The sequence below is a fragment of the Parus major genome, chromosome 2 (assembly GCF_001522545.3).
Source record: "Parus major isolate Abel chromosome 2, Parus_major1.1, whole genome shotgun sequence".
Lineage (NCBI taxonomy): Eukaryota > Metazoa > Chordata > Aves > Passeriformes > Paridae > Parus > Parus major.
Window position 1 is genome coordinate 64,641,134 of NC_031769.1, and position 24,049 is coordinate 64,665,182.

The 24,049-nt window shown below is 36.5% G+C and overlaps 1 protein-coding gene across 2 annotated transcripts; it reads left to right on the forward strand.

The window, feature by feature from the left end:
* Positions 1–2,430: 2,430 nt before the first annotated feature.
* On the forward strand, positions 2,431–22,900 carry SLC35B3 (solute carrier family 35 member B3). Of its 2 annotated transcripts, XM_033512082.1 has the most exons (9): positions 2,431–2,729; positions 3,989–4,110; positions 5,956–6,110; positions 7,558–7,665; positions 9,725–9,822; positions 12,538–12,630; positions 13,048–13,159; positions 16,110–16,179; positions 17,224–22,900. In XM_033512082.1, the coding sequence occupies exons 1-9, from the start codon at positions 2,529–2,531 to the stop codon at positions 17,372–17,374; spliced, it is 1,110 nt and encodes a 369-aa protein (XP_033367973.1). In that variant the 5' UTR covers positions 2,431–2,528; the 3' UTR covers positions 17,375–22,900. The 2 variants fall into 2 exon arrangements, with proteins under 2 accessions (XP_033367973.1, XP_033367974.1); XM_033512083.1 differs by lacking the exon at positions 12,538–12,630.
* Positions 22,901–24,049: the final 1,149 nt, after the last annotated feature.

Consider the following 24,049-nt stretch of genomic DNA (forward strand, 5'->3'; position numbering starts at 1 on the left):
CTTCCCCCTCCTCCCTCCCTCCCTCCCTCGCTGAGGGACGGGGGGCGAGAGGGGAGGAGGCGGGGTCGCTTCCTGCGAAGCGTCGCCCGGCATCGGGGGGCCATGGGCGCGACGGTGAGGGGCGCCGGGGGCAGGATGTGGAGCGGGAGGAGGCTGGCACTGAGTGTCGGGAGGGTTTCGGCCGGCCCGAGGAGGCGGCGTCCCGCGGGGCCCGTGGGCAGCGAGGCGTTCCCTTTGCCGTGGGAACGGCCTGTGCCAGCCCTGCCCGGGACAGCTGGCAAGCGCTCGGGAAGGGATCGCTCCCGGCGCAGGGGAGTGGGCAGGCAGGAAGCCTCAGGGATCATCTGGACCCTATCCCCTAGCCTCTTTTGCCTCCGGAGCAGGACGCAGGTAGCGTCAAGCAAAGTATCTGCTCAGGTTTCCCACAGATGGACTTTGGCGTCCCAGTCACCTGGCACATCCCGGTTGTGGTGCCAGCTGCTGTCCTGCCACCAAGCATTTCTGGCATAGTCTCCGGAGGATCATGGCCAAGGGCAACGTGGGGCTATGCCTTGTGTGTCTCAGGCGAGCAGTTTTTCTGAGCCTACTAAGACGCTTTTTGGTTTCTACCAAAATTATGGGTTTAACAGATGTTCTTCAGTGTTAAAAAAACTTGGCCAACCAAGGCTCGAGCTCCTTCGTGATGCTTTTTCCACGCGTACTACAAATCGTTAACTTTGGAGGCCAAATAAATTTTGCATTTCTACTCACTTTTTCATTTGTTTCTCCTTCATGTAATAATCACTATTTTGTGTGCGAGGCTGAAGTCTTCACTATTTTGTGTGAAGACTGATCTCCAAGGGACTTTTTTAAAGGGGAAAAAACATGAAGTCTTTGATCTAAGGAATCTTGTTTACACTTTTACACGTTAGGAGGAGAAAGAAAAGGAAATTGGTATTTTACACAAATTAGGACAGCTCTCAACTCTTAATAAAACAGATTTTTGCTGTATGTTTGTTCAAGATGTGAATTAATTGCTTGAGGGATTGATGCTGATGAGAGGAGTAGGAATAACCGTTTTCATACTTGGAAAAATATCAGTTTGAGAAGTCACAGTGAATTTCAGAAGAGTTCTGTCACTGTTGCTAATGAAATTAGTTTGTGGAGACTGTTTCAAGTGCATACATACATTTACAGTTTCTTTAGTGGTTACATAATTTTCCTGAAGGATGTAGAGAAAGAATTACCATGTATCATAGTTTTATGGATGGTCGTGGGTGTGTCTGGAGTGATAAGTATTTCTTACTGCTTTCATGACAGACCCGGTAATCTGCAAAAGAATTAAGTGGAGAGACTGTAAAATCTGATGGTGTTCCTGAGGAAATATTTTTAATAGGAATAGTTGAAAATCAAAGATTATGTTAATTGTGTGATTTAATGCCAGTAGGCAGCTCAGCACTACAAAGCCACTTGCTCACATTCCTCACTACCCCCAGAGGGTTGGGGTGAGAGGAAAGGAAGAGTAAAAAAAAAATATATGGGTTGAGATAAATATTTTTTAAGAACTGGACAAAAAAAAATGGAAAAAGAGAAGCAAACCAAAACCAGTGATGTAAAGATGATTACTCCTCCCACAGGTAGATCAATGTCCAGCCAGTTCCTGAGCAAAAGCTGGCTGGCCTCCCTGAACCCCCTCCTCTCACTTTTTGTCCATGCTGGCCATGGCACTTTATGGAATATCTCTGGTTAGTTCAGGTCATCTGTCAGATTGTACCCCCTCCCAGCCTGCTGTCCAAACCTCGGGATGTTCACTGCAGGGGTGGGCAGAGGAAGAAAGAGAAGAGGCCTTGATGCTGTGCAAGCTCTCTCATCAATCACTAGAATTCCCAGTATTTGGACTCTTGAGCCGCTAATGATAGAGGATGAGGGGTAAACTTCTTCTACTTCCATGCTTGTGGCTGGTCATAGGCTCAAATCTGTAGTTTTTAGCCAGGTTTCCCATATTGTGGACTTGCCTTGGACTTTTGCTGAGAAGTTGAAGGAAAGGAGGCAGAACCACAGTGCTTCAATATCAGTTCTTTCACTGACAGTTGGTCATGGAGATCACTTCTCTCCCAAGCAGTCACTCCCGTGAGTACATGATAGGACCAGTTAGAGCTGTTGAGAAACTCAACAGGTTTTCTGTTGCTGATATTTTGGGGTTGATTGGTTGGTTTGTTTGCTATGTCGAGTGCAAGAATGAAGCAAAACTGCTTTCATAAAGCTTTGATGGCCTCTGGTGTTAACTTTGGTGTTAACAAAGGTAACTGATGTTAACTTTGGACATCAGAAAAGATAAGTAAAATTTGTGAATAAAAACAAGTCAACAAAACTCCGAAACATTTACATTTTCCTTATAAATGTCACATTCATTTACTGTTGTTGTTGGAAGGCTGTATGTTATATCCTATCTAATTTAGCATTTCTTTCAGCTTTCAGACAGAAAACACACAGAAGGAGAAAAGCAGGCAGAAGACAACAATAGCCCCGAATGCAGCGAACCAGGAACCATGGATCTGAAATTCACTTCATCAAGAAAATACATTTCCATCAGTGTACCTTCCAAATCTCAAGCTATGTCTCCTCATATCAAATCAGTAGATGATGTAGTAGTTCTTGGCATAAATCTCAGCAAATTTAGCAAACCTACTCAATTCTTCATCTGTGTTTCTGGAGTTTTTATGTTTTATCTAATCTATGGATATTTACAGGTAAATATTATGAACTTGTGTCTTAGGCCAATTCCTCCTACCCCTTTTCTTTTTCAATAGCATAATAATATAGTATGTACTTTAATATGTATAGATGTTTAAAGTAGATATTTATTACAAAGTCAGCCTTTCAGTATTCAAGAAAAGCAAGTAATATATAATCTAAGTTTCTATTATGGTTCATGTGCCTGTAAAGTTTAGATTGCATGCACTTTCATAATTCAATCTTTTACTTCTGTTTGCAAGATACACCAAAGTCTTCAATGATGCTGAAACCTTTAGATCTCCCTAAGTTCCATGAGTACTGTACACTTACAGTCATTTTTCTCTCTGCTATCAGAACAGAGCTAAAACATGTACTGTGGTAGTTTGTTAAAAAGAAGCATAATGTTTATGCCATTTTAGTTAAACATTTACCATTCTGCTAATCTATTCTCTCTTATCTTGAGCAGCTACATTTCTGTTCCCCTTTTTAAATTATTTTCAAATTCACTGAGTATTCTCAGTAAAGCAGTGATTAAAAAACTTGATAGTTAAAAATCAAGTTTCTAATGCAGTTTTCAAAAGTAGCTGAGAAGTTTGTTGACATAAAGTTACTTCAAAACAAGTTCTCTTAAACATGATCAGTAATTAAAAGTAGAATCTCAAAAAGGCAAGTATTAGGTAGCCTGTTGTTTTTATAACTGATACATGTAAGATATACATAAGTCTTTATGCAGTGTATGTTATTTTTCAGTAACAAATTTCTCTGGTTTAAAATATTCCTACAGCATACAAATTTATGAGTTCACAAGAGCTATTTAATGTAGGCACTCAGAATATTCAGTGTGCTTTCCTAGGAGCTGAAAATTGTTAGTAAGCATGTTTGTTAGAGAAAATTTGTATTAAATTTATCCTGAGATATTTATAAAATCTGAGTAAAAATAATCTACTGAAGTAAATGAACCAAAAAACAGCAAAAAAACAGGTAGGAAGCCATCTGTAATATGAGATAATTGCTAATGGATCAAATGTATTCCCCTAATTAATTGATCCATTAATTTTAGTGTATTTACAGCAGTAAATTTTCTTGTTTCATTTTGGAGAACCTAAATTGTCTTTTCTTTTTCAATACTTTGCAATTTACGTATGGCAGATAAATCTAGTTAATAACCAGCATCTGCAAAGGCTAGATTTGCATGTACATGAAGGAAAAAGGTCTGTTGATTTCTTTGTCCATTTAATATGTACGTGACTTTGGTGGGTTTTTGTTTTTATAGGAATTGATATTTTCAGTGGAAGGTTTTAAACCTTTTGGTTGGTACCTCACTTTAGTGCAATTTGGATTTTATTCCATTTTTGGACTAATAGAATTGCAGTTGGTTCAGGACAAAAGAAGAAGGTATGTGTTTTTCCAAGCATTTTACCCACTGTCCATGAAATTAAAAGTGTTCAATACTTATGGTAAATTTAACTTATATTTTTTGAATGTGAGTACGGTGAGGCGTTTCTAGCAGTTCTGTAGATAAAAGAAAGTGAATTTGTCAGATAATTTTAGAGAATATTTTAGAAGCAACCACTTGGATTTCAGACCTGTAAGCAGTTTTGTTGACTCTGCTGTCACTGTCCCACTTACAGAACATACTGTATCCTTCAGGTGGCTGATAGAGACTGACTCATGTATGTGTTGCTTGGGATTATCACATCTAGAATAGAGCCAATGCACTTCACAGCACTTGAAGCCATCTGTCAGTGAATATGTTTTCCTCAAATACTGGCATCTCCTCACCAAGAGGTTCCTCTAATATGCTCTGCATCTTGGAGAGTGTCAGAGGTCTGCTTTCTGCTTGCTGTGTGGCTGAGTGGGTTTGCTTCAAAGGATGTGCTGAAGTGTTTAGTTTTCATTTAAGACAGCACTCATAATGCTCTGCCACAAGACTGTTCTTTGTTTTCACTGCAGTTGACCAAGGAGATTTTTGGTGTCTTGAATCCCATGGAAATGGGATATTTTCTGACTCAGTATAGCCATTCTGCAGCCTCCTATCCATGCCTCTGCAAAGTGTTTATTTAGGCACTCTGGAAATTTGAGTACAGGCTATCATGGCATACTTGAATTTTAAAGTTGCCTTATATTCTAGCTGAACATAACTAGTTTTCCTTACCTGCAGTCAGCACTGGATGAGTTTGCATATACTGGTTTTAGATTATAAAATTATTTTTTTAACCAAACAACATAACTTTGATAAATTATTCCTTTTATTTTAAACACTGACAGCTTATATTTCAAATTATCTGACTTTTTGAGATACATCAGATAATATGACACAGTTTCCTTTTAGGTTACTAGCATTTATGGGGTTTTATTAGCAGTTAATAATGCTTACAGAGCATGACTCTACAACTAAGTTGTGTTGGAAATGTAGATCTGAAATATATTTTATTTTCTATAACCTATATCTAATATATATAGAAATATATATTTCTTCAATTTTAAGTTTTTCGTGCATGCCTCAGAGTGTGTGTACATCACATAATGAGTTACAGGGTTGCAGCAAGACAGCTCCTTATGTTCTTGGAGTGGTTCTGAATATGCATGAAAAATGGCTGAACATATGCACAGCAATAACTGTAAAAAAATCACAAAGTGAGCACAAAAGTAACTGTTGGATCATCTGTTATGAGGTGATAATTTCATCAAATTGTGAACCAAATGTCTGAAAATGTTCAACGAACCCCTCTGTTCATGGTACCTGAATCACTGCTCTCTTAGTTTCGTTGAGTTTCATAAACAATGGTACTTTTTTCAACTTTCTTCGTTTTGAAAATATCAAGTTTCACATGAAAACTCCACCAACTAAATTGTCACTGTGACCTGTGACAGAATTAAGATCCAGGTTATCTCAGTATATCAATATTGTGTTTTTCTTTTGACAAATAACCTGAAACCTTTGTCTTGATTCTTGTGTAAATAACATACCTTCTCAGAAGGCAGTTAAAGAATTACTGCGTGAATACTTCATAAAGTTTTTATTGTCTTGTATTTGTGCTTTTTATTTGCAGTAATTGAAAGAAATGAAATATGAAGGCAGACATTTATTATGTGCATTTTTAAATTACTATTGAGTGAAATTCAGTGAGAAATACATTGAGGTTGTATTACAAAAATATTTATTTACCTGAATTTCCTGAGCTAAATCTCCACTAGATGAGTCTGTAATGCCAAGATTTGTATGTTTATATTTTGTAGAATTCCTGGCAAAACCTACATGATAATTGCATTTTTGACAGTGGGAACTATGGGTTTGTCAAATACCTCTTTAGGATATCTAAATTACCCTACTCAAGTCATCTTCAAGTGCTGTAAGCTGATTCCAGTTATGATAGGTGGGGTTTTTATACAAGGTAAGTGTTAATCTATGGTGATTTTTAAAAAATTGTTTCTTTGGGAGGCAGTCATAGATGGAATCCTGTGCTTTTTTTAATTCTGCTGGTAGAATTTTTCCTTTAGGAGGGAACAGGAGAAATCCTGAAGCATCTTTCAAAAAAAAATGTACAAATATAATTAGATCAACAGAGAATGTGGGGGAAAACATTCTACAGGTCACTTGCAAAACTTCATTTTTACCAAGCTTTCTTAATTTTAAGAAGTGTAAGTTTGTTTTCTAAAATAAATCACTTCATAAATTAAATAATTTCAATATTGAAATGGAAAAAAAATCCAACCATGAATTGTGAAGAAAATCCCTACTCTTGTTTGAAAATAACAATTCCTAAATTTTGAATTGAATGTTTAATCAGAAATACACCTGATTTTTCATGTCTTTGGCTAGTTCTGGTCATAGTGTATATTCCAAGAAAATGGAATATGGAGAAAAACCGATAAAGGTTATAGTTATGTGAATAAATATACATCAGTGTCTCTGGATTTGGGAGACTTAAGTATGTTATAAAAGTTTGTGTTCAATACACAAAAATTTAGTCAGTAAAACTTCACATGGACAAGTATTATGGAACAAATTCTAGAACGCTTTATTTCTGTTTCTGGAGGTTATTCTGGCCTTCCAGTTGAAAAACAGCTGAATTTTCAGATTTCAACTTTACATATGTACATGCCTACACAGTATTTACCTTTTATTAAGAGTAATTTTTTATCATTTTAATGCAAAGTGACTGGTATTTCCCTATAGCTCTGTGAATTATTTTTTTTTTGTGTTGTAATAGTGTTGTAGTCTCAGAAGCTGGTTTTTTTAATATTATTAAAAAAATTCAGCAAAGTTCCCTTGGAAGCTTGTGTTCATAGTTCAGCTTCTGAGCAAAGAATGTTATTTGGAGCAAGATCATCTACCACCTGCTTTTTAATGCCCTTACTTTCTTTTTCCATTCTCCTCCACAACCCATCTCTCCCAAACTATAAGATAATGTAGGGCTCTCAGAGTACCAAAGTTGTCTGTTAGTGTTTGGAAATGACTTCTTTCTGATCAGTAAAGGCAGCCAAAATGTCTTGTATGAGGGAAAAGTATTAAGAAACATCTAAGCTGTCCTGAAGTTGCTAAGAGAATGCTTTGTCAGGGAGGATGTGCTTTGTGTCGGTGCTGTAACTGTGGAATCAAACCAAAGCTGGTCACAAGAATCAGATATTCCCCATTAGGGTCCTCCCCTGTGGTGGGAATTTCTGTTGTAGAGGAAACTAAGTCCGTTTGTGAAAGACCAGAGCATTGAGTCTTCTGTTTAAGTAGAAGAATGACATTGGAACAATGTTTCCTTTGTCTTCTAGTCTATTAAACAGGATAAACATGGAATTCTGATAGTGTTAACAGTCCATTCTTGCTTTGTATTTTTTATTTTGTAGGAAAACGTTATAATATTGTAGACGTGTCTGCTGCCCTCTGTATGAGCCTTGGATTAATATGGTTTACTTTAGCTGACAGCACAGTTGCACCAAACTTCAACTTGACAGGTAAAGACATATTATATTTTAGAGTTTAAGAAAATGCTTGTTTCTTTCTGCAATAAACATTGCATAGAAGTTCAGAGTTATTGCTAGAGTGCCTTCAGATATCCTTCTGAAATGCAAGTTTCATTGTAGATTTGTTCTAGCAGAACTGTTGCAGAAAAGACCTTTATTCAAACTGTAACTGTGCCCTTTTGGTTGAAATGTCTCATGTATTTGCAAGAAAGACTTACCCCAGTACATATATATTAGAATGAATGTTAAAAAAATTAATATATATCTATTTATATATTTTATAAATATATAAAATATATAAATATTCAAAAATTCAGTTGGAACATTTTAAAACTTTAGAAGATTGTCTTTTCTAGTTAAATCTTTAAGTATTTTTCCATTTCAGAAACATTTACTTTATATTAATTGATGATCTCAGTCAGATCTGCTGTAGTTTTTAGGTGTTCTCACATTTTAACCTTTTAATCCTGTCTAAAATCAGAAGCAAAGCAAGAATTTTCACCTGCTTAGGTTTAAAAATTTAGTTGAATTTCTTTCTCAAATGACAAAGGATAACTAAATTCCTGAGTTCATTCCGATGATTTGTGTTGAACTGTCTCCATGCAGATTTCTTTCAGAACTAATTTAGGTCCAGTTTTTCCAATTGTTTTTACTCACACTTTACATCCAATACAACACTGCTGGTCTCATCCATGGCTTTGCTGCTGCTGCTGCTTCTGCTCAGCACTGCTTCAATGAGTGGAACAATTCTCACACTCCAAACTGTGTAATGGGCAAAAGAATAACATTTTTCTTGTCCCCACATGCACTCTCCATGTGCACTGATGCTTCAGGTTCCAGGTAACCTTTCCATCTCAATCCAGTGCTGAACCATGCGTTTGTCCAGTGGTGTGCCTGGGCCATTAAGCATAGCTGGAACATCAATCATGATGGATAATGCCCATGGAGTCATGCATCCATCACTTTACAGAGTGAAATTGCTGAGCTGGAGCTGTTATTGTATCTTTGGACCAGAGAATGAATCCATGCTGATGAGATATCTATATTTTTGGCATTACTAATATTATTCATGTTACCATGTCTTTTCCACTGCCTGATAATTTTGAATGATGAAGAGACTTGGGAAGTCTAGCCATGGTAAGGAAATGGTTTCCAAACAAAAACACTGGTTTAGAAGTTCTTGCCAAGAAAATACCACCCAAAACTTCATGGGCCTTAAAAATGTTAAATCTTCCACCTCTGACTATAAGAACATAGGATTAAGAAAGTAAAACACTGCTTGTTTCTAGTTTTCTAGTTTCTTCCCTGACACAATCCTTTAAGGAGCCAAAACTAGAGCAGGTTTTGATTTGCATTTTGATGATGAGTATCTTCTGTAGTGTTGTATACTTAGGAAAAGTGGTATTTCAACCTGTGTCCATCATTAAATACAACAGTCATGAAAGTTTGTAGGTTGGGAAATGAGCTGTGACTGACATGACTAGAGTTATCAGTTTTTTGTTATCAGAAGAATGATTACAGTAGTGACTGTGTAGTGACTTCATTGTGAGCATAAATGGTAACCTCAAACCATCCCTGAACAGTAGGTTTTTTAAAAAATTAATGTTTCAGTAATGAAAGATTTCTACAGTGAGTCCTCTTGCATTTGTTTTACCTTTACATCTAACATTTTTATTTGCCTTTGTCAGGAAAAAAAATAATATGGGATTAACTACTCAAAGAAAGTATTTTCTCTGGTTATTTATCTTCATTAACTAACTGCAACTGATACTCTGTCACTCCTGTTCCTATAAAAACTACAGCTGTCTTCTTTATAGCAATGTCCAGATGTTCACATCAAGCTTAGAGACACACACAGTGCTCAGGGGTTAATTGGTGGAGGGAGAGTGGAGGTAGGCACTGCTTTGTAAATGTGTCATTAAATATTTTTGCTGATGGTTAGAATATGTTAGAGGGGAGGGGTGGTAATTATTTTTATGTTCCTTGGACTTTTTGCCACAATTTTGCTTATGAATATTCTGAAGAGGTTTTTGTTTGTTTGTTTTAATAGGTGTGGTCCTAATATCCCTTGCCCTCTGTGCAGATGCAGTTATAGGAAATGTACAGGAAAAAGCTATGAAGTTGCACAATGGTTCTAATTCAGAAATGGTAAATACCCTATTTGCAATTTTAAAATAACATTTTATCATAGGCAAGGCCTACATTGACAAAGCATGGGACTTTTCTCCTGCTTATGAAAGGAAAAGCTCTTGGTGTGCTGTTCTTGGGGTTTTCTGTTTGTCTAAGGACTTCTGCTGATTTTTGTATTTCATTTTTTAACCTTTCAAGGGTGCTGCTTTCTGTGTACAACTTCAAATGTATACTGCAGCTACAGAAGCACTCATTTATATCAACAGTTCCTTTGCTACCCTGCAGGCCTGAGATCAATGTAGTGTTTTTGGTATGATCATGCACTTAATCTCTGAAAAATACACACTGCTCTTCTGGTATAGTTGAGCATGTGTTACATGGAACATGTTGCTTTTCTTACATGCTATACTTCATATTCTAGAGTGTGGTAGCACTTGGGAGGCAGTTTTTTAAAAATCTTTTGAAATCTTTAAAACTCTGGGTGAATATTTTTGTTCCTGATTCAGTGAAATACATAATTTTGAAAATGTCTTGCTCACTATTTTTAATATACTTATTTGGAATGTGGATTTTCTGTCCATATGGTCTGAGGTTATTTTTCTTTTAAGACAAAACTTATTTGAATTTGGTGTATTTTTCTCTTAAAGTTTAGTAAATACCAGTAATTTTTTTTTACTATAAAAGACATGATATGAATATGCGACAGATAAAAAGTTACTAAAATTTATTTTCTGTATTTGGCATGTATTTGGCATTTAACTAGAAAAAATCTAGTTTTGCATGAGAATAGCTTCATAAATAGAGAAAAAGTTAGAAGGAACCTTTGTTTAAAGCTAGAAATAATTTAGGAAGACTCAAGAAGTTTGAGCTACAAGTTTCTGGAAAGTGGAAGACTATATACCTTAAAGTGTCACTGTATTCTTGTTTTTATTCTTGTACTTTTTCTTAGTTGACTTTCTGTTGACTGCTGCTGGGGGCAGAGATTTAGCTAATGAGGAACTAGTGCAGGTTTCTATAGCTGTCATTTCCAAAATCCGAACTAAAGTGCAATCTGTAGCTGTTTCCTTGCCCACTTTGTGTGTGACAGTTGTTGCTGCCTTACCTACAAAACTCCTGCTGTCTCCAGGACTTAGCTTTTTATTCTGCATTAGTCTGACAAATGTTGGTCCTCATACTGTATACTCCTTGCAGAGGATGAGTGTACTGGTTTAGAGCATAAAGGTTTTGTTTGTTTATGGTTTAGACATTCCGCTTCAGGATTTTGTTCAGAGAATTTGGTGCAGAAGTTCAAGCAGAATTTTGGCAATAATTTTATATATTTGAGACTGTGAGGAAAAATTGAATCTGAATTTGCAATCATGTAATGGACAGTGAACTGGAAAGAAAATCAAAAAATAAAGGATCCTGTTATCCACAGAGTCTCTCTTATTCTGTCAAATTTGGAAATTGCCCTGAATTTAAGCAACTGTGAGAAGGGGAAAGATGTCTTGTGGCTGAAATAGTAACCACTGTTCTGGAAGGTGGAAGTGACATATATTACACTGCCTAACAAGGAAAGAGAAATGTGGTGTTTATTCCTGGTTATGAAAAGTGAAGTCCTTGGGTACTTAGGGAGACAAGCTGCATGCAGAGGCAAGTGATGAACTAGGGACTGACTTTTGTGTGTATAAACAGTGACAAGTAAAAGCTCTGAGGATTAGGTCATCGGTTTTTAAGTGTTTGAAAGCGGGTCTGCTCTTTAAATGTGTATTCATCCTTCTTTATTCTAGAGCAATGATAAGTGTTCTGTTGTCTCCTGGAATTGCTATCAGTTTTTAATAGACTTTTCCCAAAAACTGAGATATTATAACCAGACATGGAGTTTTGAAAGCGCAGTAGATCAGGATGTCCAAGGCAGTATTGTGTAGAATAGTTCCGTTAACTCATTCCCTTTTTCACAAGAAAAGGCTACTAAATGTCCAAACAGCTGAATGTCTCCCGATGGAGGGATGGATGGATGGATGGATGGATGGATGGATGGATCAATGGATCAATGGATCAATGGACAGTTCCAGTTTCTACTTCTGTTGACTCTGCGTGGGAAAGGATAGATGAAGGTTGTTTTGTTGCTCAGTGCAGCTATGAATTGAGCAAGGGTGCAGACAAAATAGAGAGCTTACCTGTTTCCTGAGTGTTCTGAGCACTGAGCTGGTCATATTTGAAAATCTTGTATGCCATAACCATCATGCATGTGTGCCATGCATGTGAACTAAAGTGACAGAGATGAAACTTACATGACTCTTCTGGCAGTCCATGGTGATTTTGTGCTACCCTTTGCACATTTAATGTAATACAGATCTTCACTCTGCTGGATAAGTAGCAGAAAATGATGTATGTGTAATGTGTTCTTCAGACTATTAAATTGCATAGTTGTGGGAAGTTTTATTTAGGCTGTGGAATCCTGAACTTGGAGGATTTACCGTGGTTGACACTGACCTCAGGATATTATTAACTGACTAGCTTTCCAGACTTCTTTTATGTTGTTGTAGGTAGGAAGAATATGTCTAACACTTACTGTTGACTTTTCACTGTACATCAACAATTTTATGCAAATGCTAGTAAAGGTGTCACCAAATGCTTCAAATTCAGCTCTGAGAAGCTGAGCATATTAATAGGGCCAAGCATCTGAAAGCATTTGATTTTGTCCTTTTGAATAGTATCACCTAGTAATTATTTTTTCTTACACTATTCTAGGTTTTGTATTCCTATTCAATAGGTTTTGTGTATATTTTATTTGGATTAACATGCACTAGTGGATTAAGCCCTGCAGTAACATTTTGCTCAAAGGTAGGTGTAAAGATTTCCCTTTTTCTTTGAAGAACCTCACTGGAAAACCTTGCTCTGTATGATTTTGAAAATCTCATCACTTCTCTCTCTAAAGTTTTGTTTTCATCATGTAAACAGGTTAATATTTGTATTACTTGTATAATTCATACAGTAAGCAAGTTTTTCCAGTCTTTGATGTATAAGATACGGTAATGTTTTAAAAAGCAACAAAATCACAGGACCAGACTTATGAGCTTATAATTTCATTATTATTTTTCCATTATTTAACTAAAATTAAATAAGGATTTTTGCATGAATGCATTGTTGAACAGCTTATTATTGCTCAAGCAGTTGATTAAAGTCTGTAGTTTTATGTCATTTTGCAATACCTCAGGGTTTGTTTTACATTTTCCTAACCGGCTTTTTTTATTGTTGCAGCATCCAGTTCAGACTTATGGTTATGCATTCCTTTTCTCCCTGACTGGGTATTTTGGCATATCCTTTGTTCTAGCTTTGATTAAAATCTTTGGTGCCCTTCTCGCTGTAACAGGTATGAACAAATTATATTTTTACTGCCTTTGTATAAAAACAAAGTAATCCTATTCTATTGTTTAGGACAGAGCTTTTGAGAATTGTTCTTACTCTGCCTTTTTTCTGTTCTTTATGCTGACTGATTTGTGTAGCATAGATCTTCACATGGTAGAATGTATTTGAGAGCTTCCTGATTCTTTTTGTGACACAGTTTAAACCATGAAGAGCCTGTTAAGTAAACTTTTGCATATAGTCTGTGCTATGTTTAGTGCAGAAACAAACACTCTTCTAAATGGAGATGTTGAAACTGAATCACAGAATCACTTGTGTTGGAATGAACTTCAAAGACCATCTAGTTCCAACTCCCCTGCTATGCACAGGGACATTTTCCACTAGACCAGTTTGCTCAAAAGCCCCATCCAACCTGGCTTTGAACACTTTCAGGGATAAGGCAGACACAGTTTCTCTGGACAATTTGTGTCTCACCACTCTGACAGTAAAGAGTTTCTTCCTAGTATCTAATCTAAAGCAACCCTCTTTCAGTTTAAAGCCATTCTCCCTTGTCCCGTCACTACCTGCCCTTGTAAAGAGTTCCTCTCCAGCTCTCATGAAGGCCCACTTCAGGTACTGTGAGGTGCTATATGGTCTCCCCAGAGCCTTCTTTTCTCCAGGTTGAACAATCCCAAGTGTCTCAGGCTGTCTTCATAGGAAAATACAGAAACAAAAAGATGTGCATCATTTAAAATGTAAAAGGGAAAGTAAGGATGTTCTAGAAAGCCATAGTAGGCAGTGACATTGTTTCTAAGCACATGAAAGAACAAACTTTAATCACAAGGGCCTGGTGGGGGGGAAGGTGTAGCAAAATGTCATGTAGCTACTTTCCTTTCTTCTTCCCCTAAAAGACCACCCTGCTTTCTGTCAGTTGATGATCTACTTCATTCACAGTAGTGGAGGGGAAAATACATCATTGTTCTCTGACCTGAGGGTTGCATGCTCTGATTTCCTATCAGTTATTTCCTCTGCAGCATATCAGCTTCATATTTGCTTTTAACCAAGTTCAGTAGCTCTCCTGTCTGGAAATTGACCCAGAGGAGACGGTTGTTTCCTGCATTAAAATACCTCTTTTAAAAAAAAAAGTCTCACTGTATTAAAAAATAAAAAGTTTAAAAATGCCCTAGAATAGTAAACCTTTCCCAGGTTTTCTTATACCTGACCTTGACAATCCTAACACTTCAGCCCTTTCTGTCTTGCCTGTAGCAATATGAAAATGTTTATTGTGCCTTGGAAGAACACCACATTCATTACTGTCCCTCCTACCTCCCCCATCCACCCTCCCCCTTCTTGAGGGGAGTGGGGTGAAAGAGTTTAATGAAAATTGTATTTCTATTAGCAGAATGAGAAATTATCAGACTTAATTGGGAAAAAGAAGAAAAGGCACTTAATTTAGAAGGAAATGGTTACATAAATATTTTAATTAATAACTGATTTGAAAGAACAGAAATAATTGTAATTAGAAAAACTGAAGTAATTTAACCATTTTTTAAATTATTCATCTGTAAACTGTTTTCTAATTAAAACTCAATTTTCTTTTTCATTCTCCTTTAATTTTTCATGAAATAGAAAATCATTTTATTTGATGTGCATAAATTTCTCAAAATGTAAAAAGAATATTATTACTAAAAAGTTGAAGTTGGGGCAGATGAAGCAGTAGTGAAGGCTGTTTCTTCTATAAAACACTCTTAAGTGAATATTTGTTTATGGGGTAGAGTTGGGAAGAATGGAACTTGTTTTTCTAGCCAGCACTCTGTGAAAATACATCAGTAGTCATTGGTTCCTTTTGCCAGTGTGTTGCAAAGACAAGTGTAAGACTAATTTGGATGTAGTTACACAAACATGACCTTCCAGTATGGTATTGTAAAAGGAACTTCATGGTAAGCAAAATATTTTCTGATAATAAAAAAATATATTCTTTAGGTGCAGACCTACTAAACCATGTATTGGGGTCTTTCTCAAGTGAGAGCCCTGTGCCATCATATAGAATAACACCATCTCGGGCCCATAGCCTCCATAGCTAAAGTTGTGTGCCTGGCTGCATTCTTACTTTGTTTTTAAACATCTTCTACAACTTCTGCTCATTTATTGATTTTGTTTCAGCAATAAACTACCTAGATTTCCTGGTACACAATTTCCTAGTAATCCTTTATCCTTGTTCATTGCAGAGAGCATTGAAATAGTTCAAATAATTGTTGGAGCTATAGTTTATTTCACAACAACCAAAGAATTTGTCTCTATTTTGGAAACAGGATTGTGTTCTCCACTTTCTTACTACTTTGATTCTTTTTAGTGAACAGATCACATGCAGAAGAATGTCTCTTAGTGGTTTTGAGGAAAACTTCCTAATGCAGTCATTGAAGTCAGACATCCTTGGTCTCTTAGGCTTCTAAACAAAACTGTAATTCCCTGCAATGTTAGGTAAATTTTTTGTAACTTCAGAAGAATGATGAGAGGATCATCCCATACCACTCATAGAGCCCAAAAAGAGCGCAAATAGAGCCCCAAACACCATGGAGTTATAATAACACGAGGTGGAAATGGCAAGATATTTAACCTTTGGTCTTTGGTCTACATCCAAGCTTTAACAGATGAGTTTATATCATCAGTTACTTGCATGGTGCTCTCAGAGACTGTGGATTGATTAGCATGAAGGTATTAAATCGTAAGTCTTTTTCTGGAAATTTCCTTGCTGAAGGTAGTGTGAAGAGATGGCACTACAGACACAGTTGTTTACAAAAATCACATGGTTCCAGTGCTGTTTTGCTCTGCACTGGCGCATCTGCAGTCTGTGTTTGCACCAAGGGTGTGATCATCATTTTAGTGAGACATTTTATGAGGTTACCTGCTAAGCCTTTGTTATGTTCTTTTGTTGTAACTGAATTCTTAAATAGGTTAATGCTTGTTTTCCTCTGCAGTAACAACAGGAAGAAAAGCAATGACCATTGTGCTTTCTTTTTTGTTCTTTGCAAAGCCATTCACGTTACAGTAAGTATTCATAGCTTTTAGTGGATTGCAAAGTATTTTATAAAAAAAATTATGTTCTTCATCGTGGAAATATAACAACACTAATTAATCATATTCAGGGTTCAGTGCTTGTCTTTTCATATCTTCTACAAATGTTGGTGATCTACTGTAAATATTGACTGGCTTGTTGATGCTAATCATGCTAGAGAAAAGAGTTTACATTTTTCTAAAGGTTTGGAAGACAACAAAGAAAATTTAAGAAAAACCTATGATACATAATAAATTATTTGGGTACTTTCTCTTAGTGGAAATTTTGGCTAAAGGAAGGGATTTTCTCCATTATGGTATTGTTCCTGCTTTTATGAGCTCAGATTTGAATTCTTAACTAGCCCTTTTAAATAACTGTGTTATCTTGATACATTAAATTGCCAAATGTTTGAGCTTGGGTTTATTCCCTTGTTTTAAATTTTAAGAAAGAGCTTACATTGAAAAATGCAGCTAAGTTGCCACTTTGATTTTAATTGCTTCAAGTTTGAAACAACATAAAATGCTATTTTATTTCTGTATACAAATTGATTTAAGAAAAAAGCTTGCATGCAAATCCCAAATGGAATGTACCTCAGCTAAAATATTGAGGCTTAAAAGAATGGAGAGCTGAAACAAAAATGTGCCTACTTTGGGAAGTATGGATATAAGGCATTGAGTGAGAAAATGTTTTGGACCAGTAACAGACAGTATAGCTCTCATAACCATAGGAAGGAAAAACATACTAAAACCCTTCAGGACTGTTTTATTCACGTGAGAAAGAACAGATACTGTTTAGTTATTATTTAACTTATAAATGCATTTTAATAAGCTCTCCAGCCAGGACAGGAAAAGAGAAGGGTGGAAGGATAATAATAATAAAGATTCAGGGAAATTCTGTCTCAGAACCCACTGATTCTTGGGGTCTTTTCTTCAACTCTTCTTAATGTAAGGTTTGTTTAATCCACAAATATTGGTATGTAATTGCTACAGATAAAGTGCTAATGGTAACCTTTTTCCCCTCCTCTGCCTCCCCTCTAGGTACGTGTGGTCAGGCTTACTGGTTGTCCTTGGTATATTTCTTAATGTTTACAGTAAGAATATGGAAAAAATCAAACTGCCTTCACTGCTTGGTCTTTGGAAAAAAAGTGTGGAAGAAAGAAAATCAAGGACGTTGTCACAAACTGTATAGACAGTGGTTCATGCCTTGTCTAGACTTTGACTTGCTATTTTATTGGAAAAGTCTTCAACTGATTCACTTTCCAAAGGGAATGTTATTGAAACCAAAGGAGCTGAAGGCATATTGTCTGCTTGCAGATTTCTATAAGTGCACACTTTTGTGAGCCCTTTCTTCAGAGCACTTGAATTCATCACAAATGGTGTCGTAGGCCACTGTCAGATGGTTTTATCGGCAATGAAGGACAGCAGCTCCTGGCAAACTGCTGAGAAGCTGCACTCAAGTGGGACACAGTAGAAGACTAGTTTGGGCATTTTAATAATATTGGCCACTTGGCTGATCTGAGATTAATGGTTCTGTGTTAATTGTCTAGGTGGGGTAATTTAAATGTAATACTGTATTAATCACCAACTGATTGACCAAATTGTGAATTTAAAGGTGGAAAATTTAGAATACAGTATGTTGTCACTCTTACACATTTTAAATAAAAATGTTGGGGTTTTTTTAAGTTATTGTTTAGATCATCACAGAACTTGATATTTATTGTAATAATTGAAATTTTTATGGAAATCCTAGTGTTACTCTTTTTGGGTATTGCTTGCAAGTAACAAAACTGAGTCTGAGTTTGTGCAGTCAACACTCATGCTTTTGCTAGGGGAAAATGGGCTTTTAGGGCTGAATGGGGTGAGATTGAAACAGTGGTGTAAGAAACTGTTATATGCTTAATCTGTGGTGAAATACAGAATTTTTAGCAGCTTATGACCCTCTCTATCATAGTGGTATAAAGAGACATGGGAGATGTCCTTAAATTTTTATCATTAAATCAAAATTCTTCAATTTCAATATTGGACTAAATAATAACAGCATCAGCTAATGTGATTGGAATATGTATTGTGTTAGTCTGTGTGGTCTTCTGATGAAGTTAAGAGGATTAGGGTACAGATTACAATTTTCTTTCTTCAGTGACAGGAGGAGACAATGTGCTACCAGTCTGTCTTTTTCATTGTGAATTTAGGAAGACTAAGTCCATTTATCTCTTTCTTTCACAGTCAACTTGCTTTTGAATAGCTTGCCATCTCTTTCATTTTATATATTTATCAATAGCACTTTAAAAATACTAATCATCTTATAAATCATTGTTCTTATGTGGTCATGGTTTTTTTGTTGTGTTCCTTAGATGCATCTTGGTGTGTGTTCTTTCAACTTAGACTAAAATTAATTGGATAATAGAAATATATGGTCAGAAAGAACATACAAGGAATTTAAATATCTCACAGGATGACCTTCTGTCAAAAATACTAGCTGATGAAAATATTCAAGATGTACAGAATGTTTTTCAGACACTTAAGAAGAGTTGCTGTTCAAAGGAGTTTGTAATCAAAGCACAGACACAAAATGTGCCTTAAAAAATTTTCTTATTAATTTGGTAGCTCACATCTGCCATATTAAGTGTGTTATGGAATAGAGCACGGAATAACAGCGTCTGAGCATGATGGGATGAACAAGAGAAGAGCTGTGCTGACATAACTGCACTGTTCCCAGTGCTGACACTTCTCTGGGGTGTCAGCAAAGCCTCTCAGCATACAAACCAACTGTTGCCAGGTTGGGAGAATTTATTGCATGGGACAATTTTGGCTTTTAAATTCCCAGCTGCTGCATGATCAGTTGTATCCTGGATGAGGTAGAGAGGTGAGAATTTGGTGAACAGATACACCTTGAAAGAGACAGATGGCCTGCCATGGCTGTCCATTTTCATGTTGCAGCTAAAATTTTATGGTAAAATATGATAAAGCATTCCAATTTCAAATTTGGTGTAAGAGAGCATTTGATCAAGTCAAGGGGATTGATACACTTCTTTCCCTGTAATATTTATCAACTCTTACATTCCCTTGCATTCTTTTCACTAAATTAAGTTTGTCTTTCCAGCGAGGTTTTGATAACTTTACAGTCCTAGTTCTGCCATCTGTAAACTCTGCCTGTTGAGAAACTTTATTAACCTTCAGGAAAAGAAATTATGTGAAAACTACAATATATGCAGAAAGTCATAGTAAATATATTTCATTTGGCATCTGTTTTATTTAAATAGATGAGAACTCACATTTCTGACTAGAATTCAAATGTAGTATGTATGTTTCAAAACTGTTGATATAATCCAGCTTTGTCTCTATTGTCTCTCTATTTGGAGAGAATAGTAATCACAATAATTCACCTTTTAATTTATTCTTTATTGTATACAGGACTGAGTTAATGAGCTATTGTTAGGGGAAGTTTTGATTTATTTTTTTAAAAATTTTCTTAACTGTAGAAGTGTATGTTTTGTTTTACTGATGTACCTTAAAATTATTTTTATATACAAATGGATATTGTAGGTTTTTTGTTAATAGCATAGATTTAAGAGTCAGCTCTTTATTTTCATAGGTGTGAGTCTAGTACTTGCCAATCAACAATATGTGTGTTAAAGAAAATGCACACACAAGTGAGAGTAATTTGCCACACATCATGGTCTGTGCAGTTTCATGCCTTCATTAAGAAAACCTTAATTTCAGTGAACTGCTCTTTGTGGGGTTGTGGGGTTTTTTTAATAAGCTTCATAATGCATGCAAGTTTAGAAAACCTTACAAAGCTGCAGGTGTTCTTACTACAAAATTTTGGGATTGAGTCTTCTGTACTGTAATATGTGTGTTGGTTTTGTGTTGTCTATGAAATATGAATAAGGGCTTGCCCACAAATTGGCTGTAAATTATTTATTTTTTGTGTAAGAGCACTTATAATGGGATGTTAACCCATTGGTTAACCCCTCCCAATGTTGAAGGTTGGTCATACTAACTATTGCATTTTATACTTACTGTCTCCTGGGCTTCTACAGTAGGCATGGTCAAACTATAGACAAAAAACATTCAATTCTCTCACCAGAAAATTTGTTGTCTAAATATAATGTGAATTAGTTGCTTCTTATTCTTGTGCTACACATCTTTTTCTTATATATATATATATATATATATATATAAAAATAATCTATGATGTAGAAATCAGTTATAACAGCATTGAAGTTCTCAGTAAAATTTAAGTTTGACCAGGATCATCTTTGATGTCAGGAATCTACCTCTGTGATACCTGCTTCTGCTTCAGTTTTGGAAAGCTGAGGGAGCTCTGTTTTCCTAAATCAGCATGTGTTTGCAGTTGCTTTCATATTACATTTTTGCATTTGTCTGGCACACTTCAGTAATGAAGTAATTGAATGTGCAGTGGATTGCTTCTGTATTTCAGTACATCAGTATCATCAGAACTAATTACACAGGTACCTGTGTGTGCCCTGCCCTCCAAACCTACAGTGTTTCCTGATCCTGCATTAAACTGTTTGTTTTTTTTTTTAAATCTTGTTTTACCACTCCTGTGCTTTGAACTTACCAAACATTTTAAGCTAAGCTTGGGCTTTACGTCATTCCTACTTGTCTTGCTTTTGGATGTGAACTCCTTTTTCAGCATGCTCTGTTTATGCACTGTGGATTGTTTAAGGTTTGTATTCCTGCATTTAAGGGCTTACATCACCCTTTTGGAGTTGGTCACATTCCAGATTTTCTATCATATCATTTATAACCATCTGGATGATTATTTTAAATCCTATTTTCTCCATGAAAATATCTTTCATACTTATTATTTTTAGAAAGGTCTTGATGAGTGCACATGTGAGTTAACTCCTTGACCTCATTCCATCTTCCAAGAAAATCTCTCTTCTCCCTTTCCTGCCTGTGAGAACGAGAGGAAGAGGAAATAAATTATTTAAAGTCCTCTTTTTTTTCTTTAATAAGTGCCTTCCTCACTAACCTGGTGTCTTAATTGTTTCTTTTCTTTCTGCCTCCCATGCTTCCAGGCACAAACAAGCTCCTCTCACGTTTGACTGCTGCTTGTTCAATCATGGAAACTTTTTGAGTTGTTTACTGTTCTGAAAAGAGGTATAAAATTGCATCTATACTCTGGAGGGCAGGAAATAATAAGTAAACTTCACAAGTTAAGGAAATAATTAAATGGATTAATACTTTTTTATGGAGGGATTTTATATATGGTTTAGTTAATAGCTCAGAATTTATTAGTGGAAGGGGTTTTCTTTTACATTTTACCTGTTTAAAAGCCTTTATATTAATTTTAATATTTAATATAAAACTCCTGACTGTTCAGACAGTTTATAGAGATTAATTTCAGTCTTGCCTATAAGGCAGAAAAGCCCTATCTCCATTTCAGAGATGTAGCATAAATGGTATCTTGCCCAAAGTTGCCTTGGTAAGCCTGTGATGAGCAAGGAATAGATGTTAATACCCTCAGTTATTCTGTGCCCCAAGTCCAGCAGAGCCCATCTGTATTTTATATTAAATGGTACCAATATAAGCCCAGTTTTCTTTTACCCCCAGCATTAGAGATGTTAAGTCATTTCTGTTCCTTGTTCTGTACAAGTGTAATTTAAAGGGAGAATAAGACAGCCATAAAATAGCTTTTCTGCATTTTATTTGCAGCTTGTTTGCAATGTTATTTTCTTGTTGATTTGTTCTGTTTTCTGTGAGCGCCGCTGTGGAAGCAAGCCAGACACAGTAGCAGTTTCAGGAAAAACATAATATCCTTCACTTTAAGGTGACTTGTTCACCTTGCTACTAGTCAAAAGCTGCTGCCATGGGAAAACTGTGAGGAATTGTCATCACATGAGGAATTAAGCATCGTGATGCCTTGTCAGGTCTGTATCACTTTGCTTGTAGAGAAGCAAAGACTATTGCAATAAAGAACATTCATGCACAAATAGTCAGAATACAAAGCTGACTTAACACTTCTCTACACCTGGACTGTGCTATTGTGCTGGTTTTTTGAGGTGTGTTAGTAATGTATTGCTTTTCTTTAGGTTATTTCAATGTTTTCTTTGTTAGATTTCTCAGTTTCATGCTTCCTCTTTTTTTTTTTCTTTTTTTTTTTTCTATTACTTATGTTTTAAGTGTAAAGTTTTACTTTGTAATTTTCATCCTGTAGTGCTGTGCCCACTTTTGGGCTCTCCAGCACAAGAGGGAAATGGGCAAAATGACACGAAGATGATGAAGGACTCGACCATCTCTCCTGCGAGGAAAGGCTGAGAGAGCTAGGATTTTTCATCCTGGAGAAGAGAAGGCTGGGGGGAATTCCATCAATTGTGCCATGAAGGGAGGGCACAAAGATGGGGGAGCCAGGCTTTTTTCTGTGAGCCCAGTGAAGCACTGGGCACACACTGAAACACAGGTTCCTTCTGAATGGAGGAAATACTTCCTTACTATGCAGGTGATTGAGCAGTGGCACGGATTGCGCAGAGAAGTTGATAAATCTCCATCACTGATACATACAAAAACTGGATATGGTCCTGAGCAGCTGGCTGTGGGTGCCTTTGCTTTGAGCAGGGGAGGATAGACCATATGATGTCCAAAGGCACCTTCCAACCTCAGTCACTCTGTGATCTTTAATTTTGCTGTCTTTGTCTGTCTTCCACTTTCTCTCTTGTTTAAAAATTGTTAATAAATATGCTTAAAACTAGTATCTCTGAGTTGGCTACAGTAACTGCTGGAGCTGGCAAAGCCATGCTGAAAACACCTGATAGTGTGGTTCTGGCTGAACAGGGAGTACCTTTGACCACAATCCCATGAGAAGAGAGACACCTTCATTTGGTAACAGCTGCTCAGTGCAAAACAAGAGTGTGGGACTCTGAGAGCAAATGCAAGACACCTATAGATGCACTTGATACTGTCAATACAGAAGGAGTTCAAAATTGCTTTTTATTTTCTGCATTTAGATCTTGCAAGGCTGTTTGCTGCTCTAGTGCAGCACCTGATCTGCAGATATGCTGGAAGTGTTGCTACACTGCTTGCTACCTCCTTGTCAGCATTTTGCATGAACATGGACAGCTGTGGTAGATGCTCTCTCACTTGTTCAGAGTCTGCTTATAAACTCCATTAAATGCAGTTCCGTAGCAGCAAGCATTAATGCGAGCAGATCTGTGCAGAAGTCCGCTACATAACGGGGTCTGCAAGAAACATGGACTAACTCTTTATCAGGGGCTGTTGTGATGGGGTAATGGTTTCAAACTAAAAGAGGATAGATTTAGGTTGGGTATAAGGGATTAACTGTTACAAGAGTGGCAAACCAGTGGAACAGCTGCCCAGAGATGCAGTTGATTCCACATCCCTGGAAACATTCGGGGTTATGTTGGACGGGACTCTAAGGCACCTGATATAATTGCAGGTGTTCCTGCTCATTGCAAAGGGTTGGACCAGGTGACCTTTGAAGGTCCCTTCCAAACCAAACTATTCTGTGTTCTCAAAGACGATTTGAGGCCCCTGGAAGGCTTTAATGCATAAAGAGTTCATATAGGCTGCAGGCAGCGACAAGCAGAATTTAATCTTTTTAGGCTTTAACATGCCTTTAATCTTTTGTTGATTTAGCCTTAAGTTAGGATTATTTTATGTACCATTCAAATATTGGTACTGGAAAATCTTTTTAGTGAGAAATACACTAAAAGTTGCCCTTAACAATCAGTTCGAGCTAACAGCTGGTAGTGCTGTATACCTAGTTTACACTATCCTGTGCATCTAATAGACAAAAACTGAGTGAATGCTTGGCCTCTTCAAACGAAGACTGCATTCTTGCTGTTGGGAAATACGTAAAAGAAAAATATTTCTGTGTAAT

Bases quoted from the DNA above. Each gene is read 5' to 3' on its own strand.
- SLC35B3 (XM_033512082.1), top strand. From the start codon at position 2,529: ATGGATCTGAAATTCACTTCATCAAGAAAATACATTTCCATCAGTGTA. The intron at 7,666-9,724 runs GTAAAGACATAT...TTGTTTTAATAG, and splicing joins ACCAAACTTCAACTTGACAG to GTGTGGTCCTAATATCCCTT. The intron at 9,823-12,537 runs GTAAATACCCTA...ACACTATTCTAG, and splicing joins ATGGTTCTAATTCAGAAATG to GTTTTGTATTCCTATTCAAT.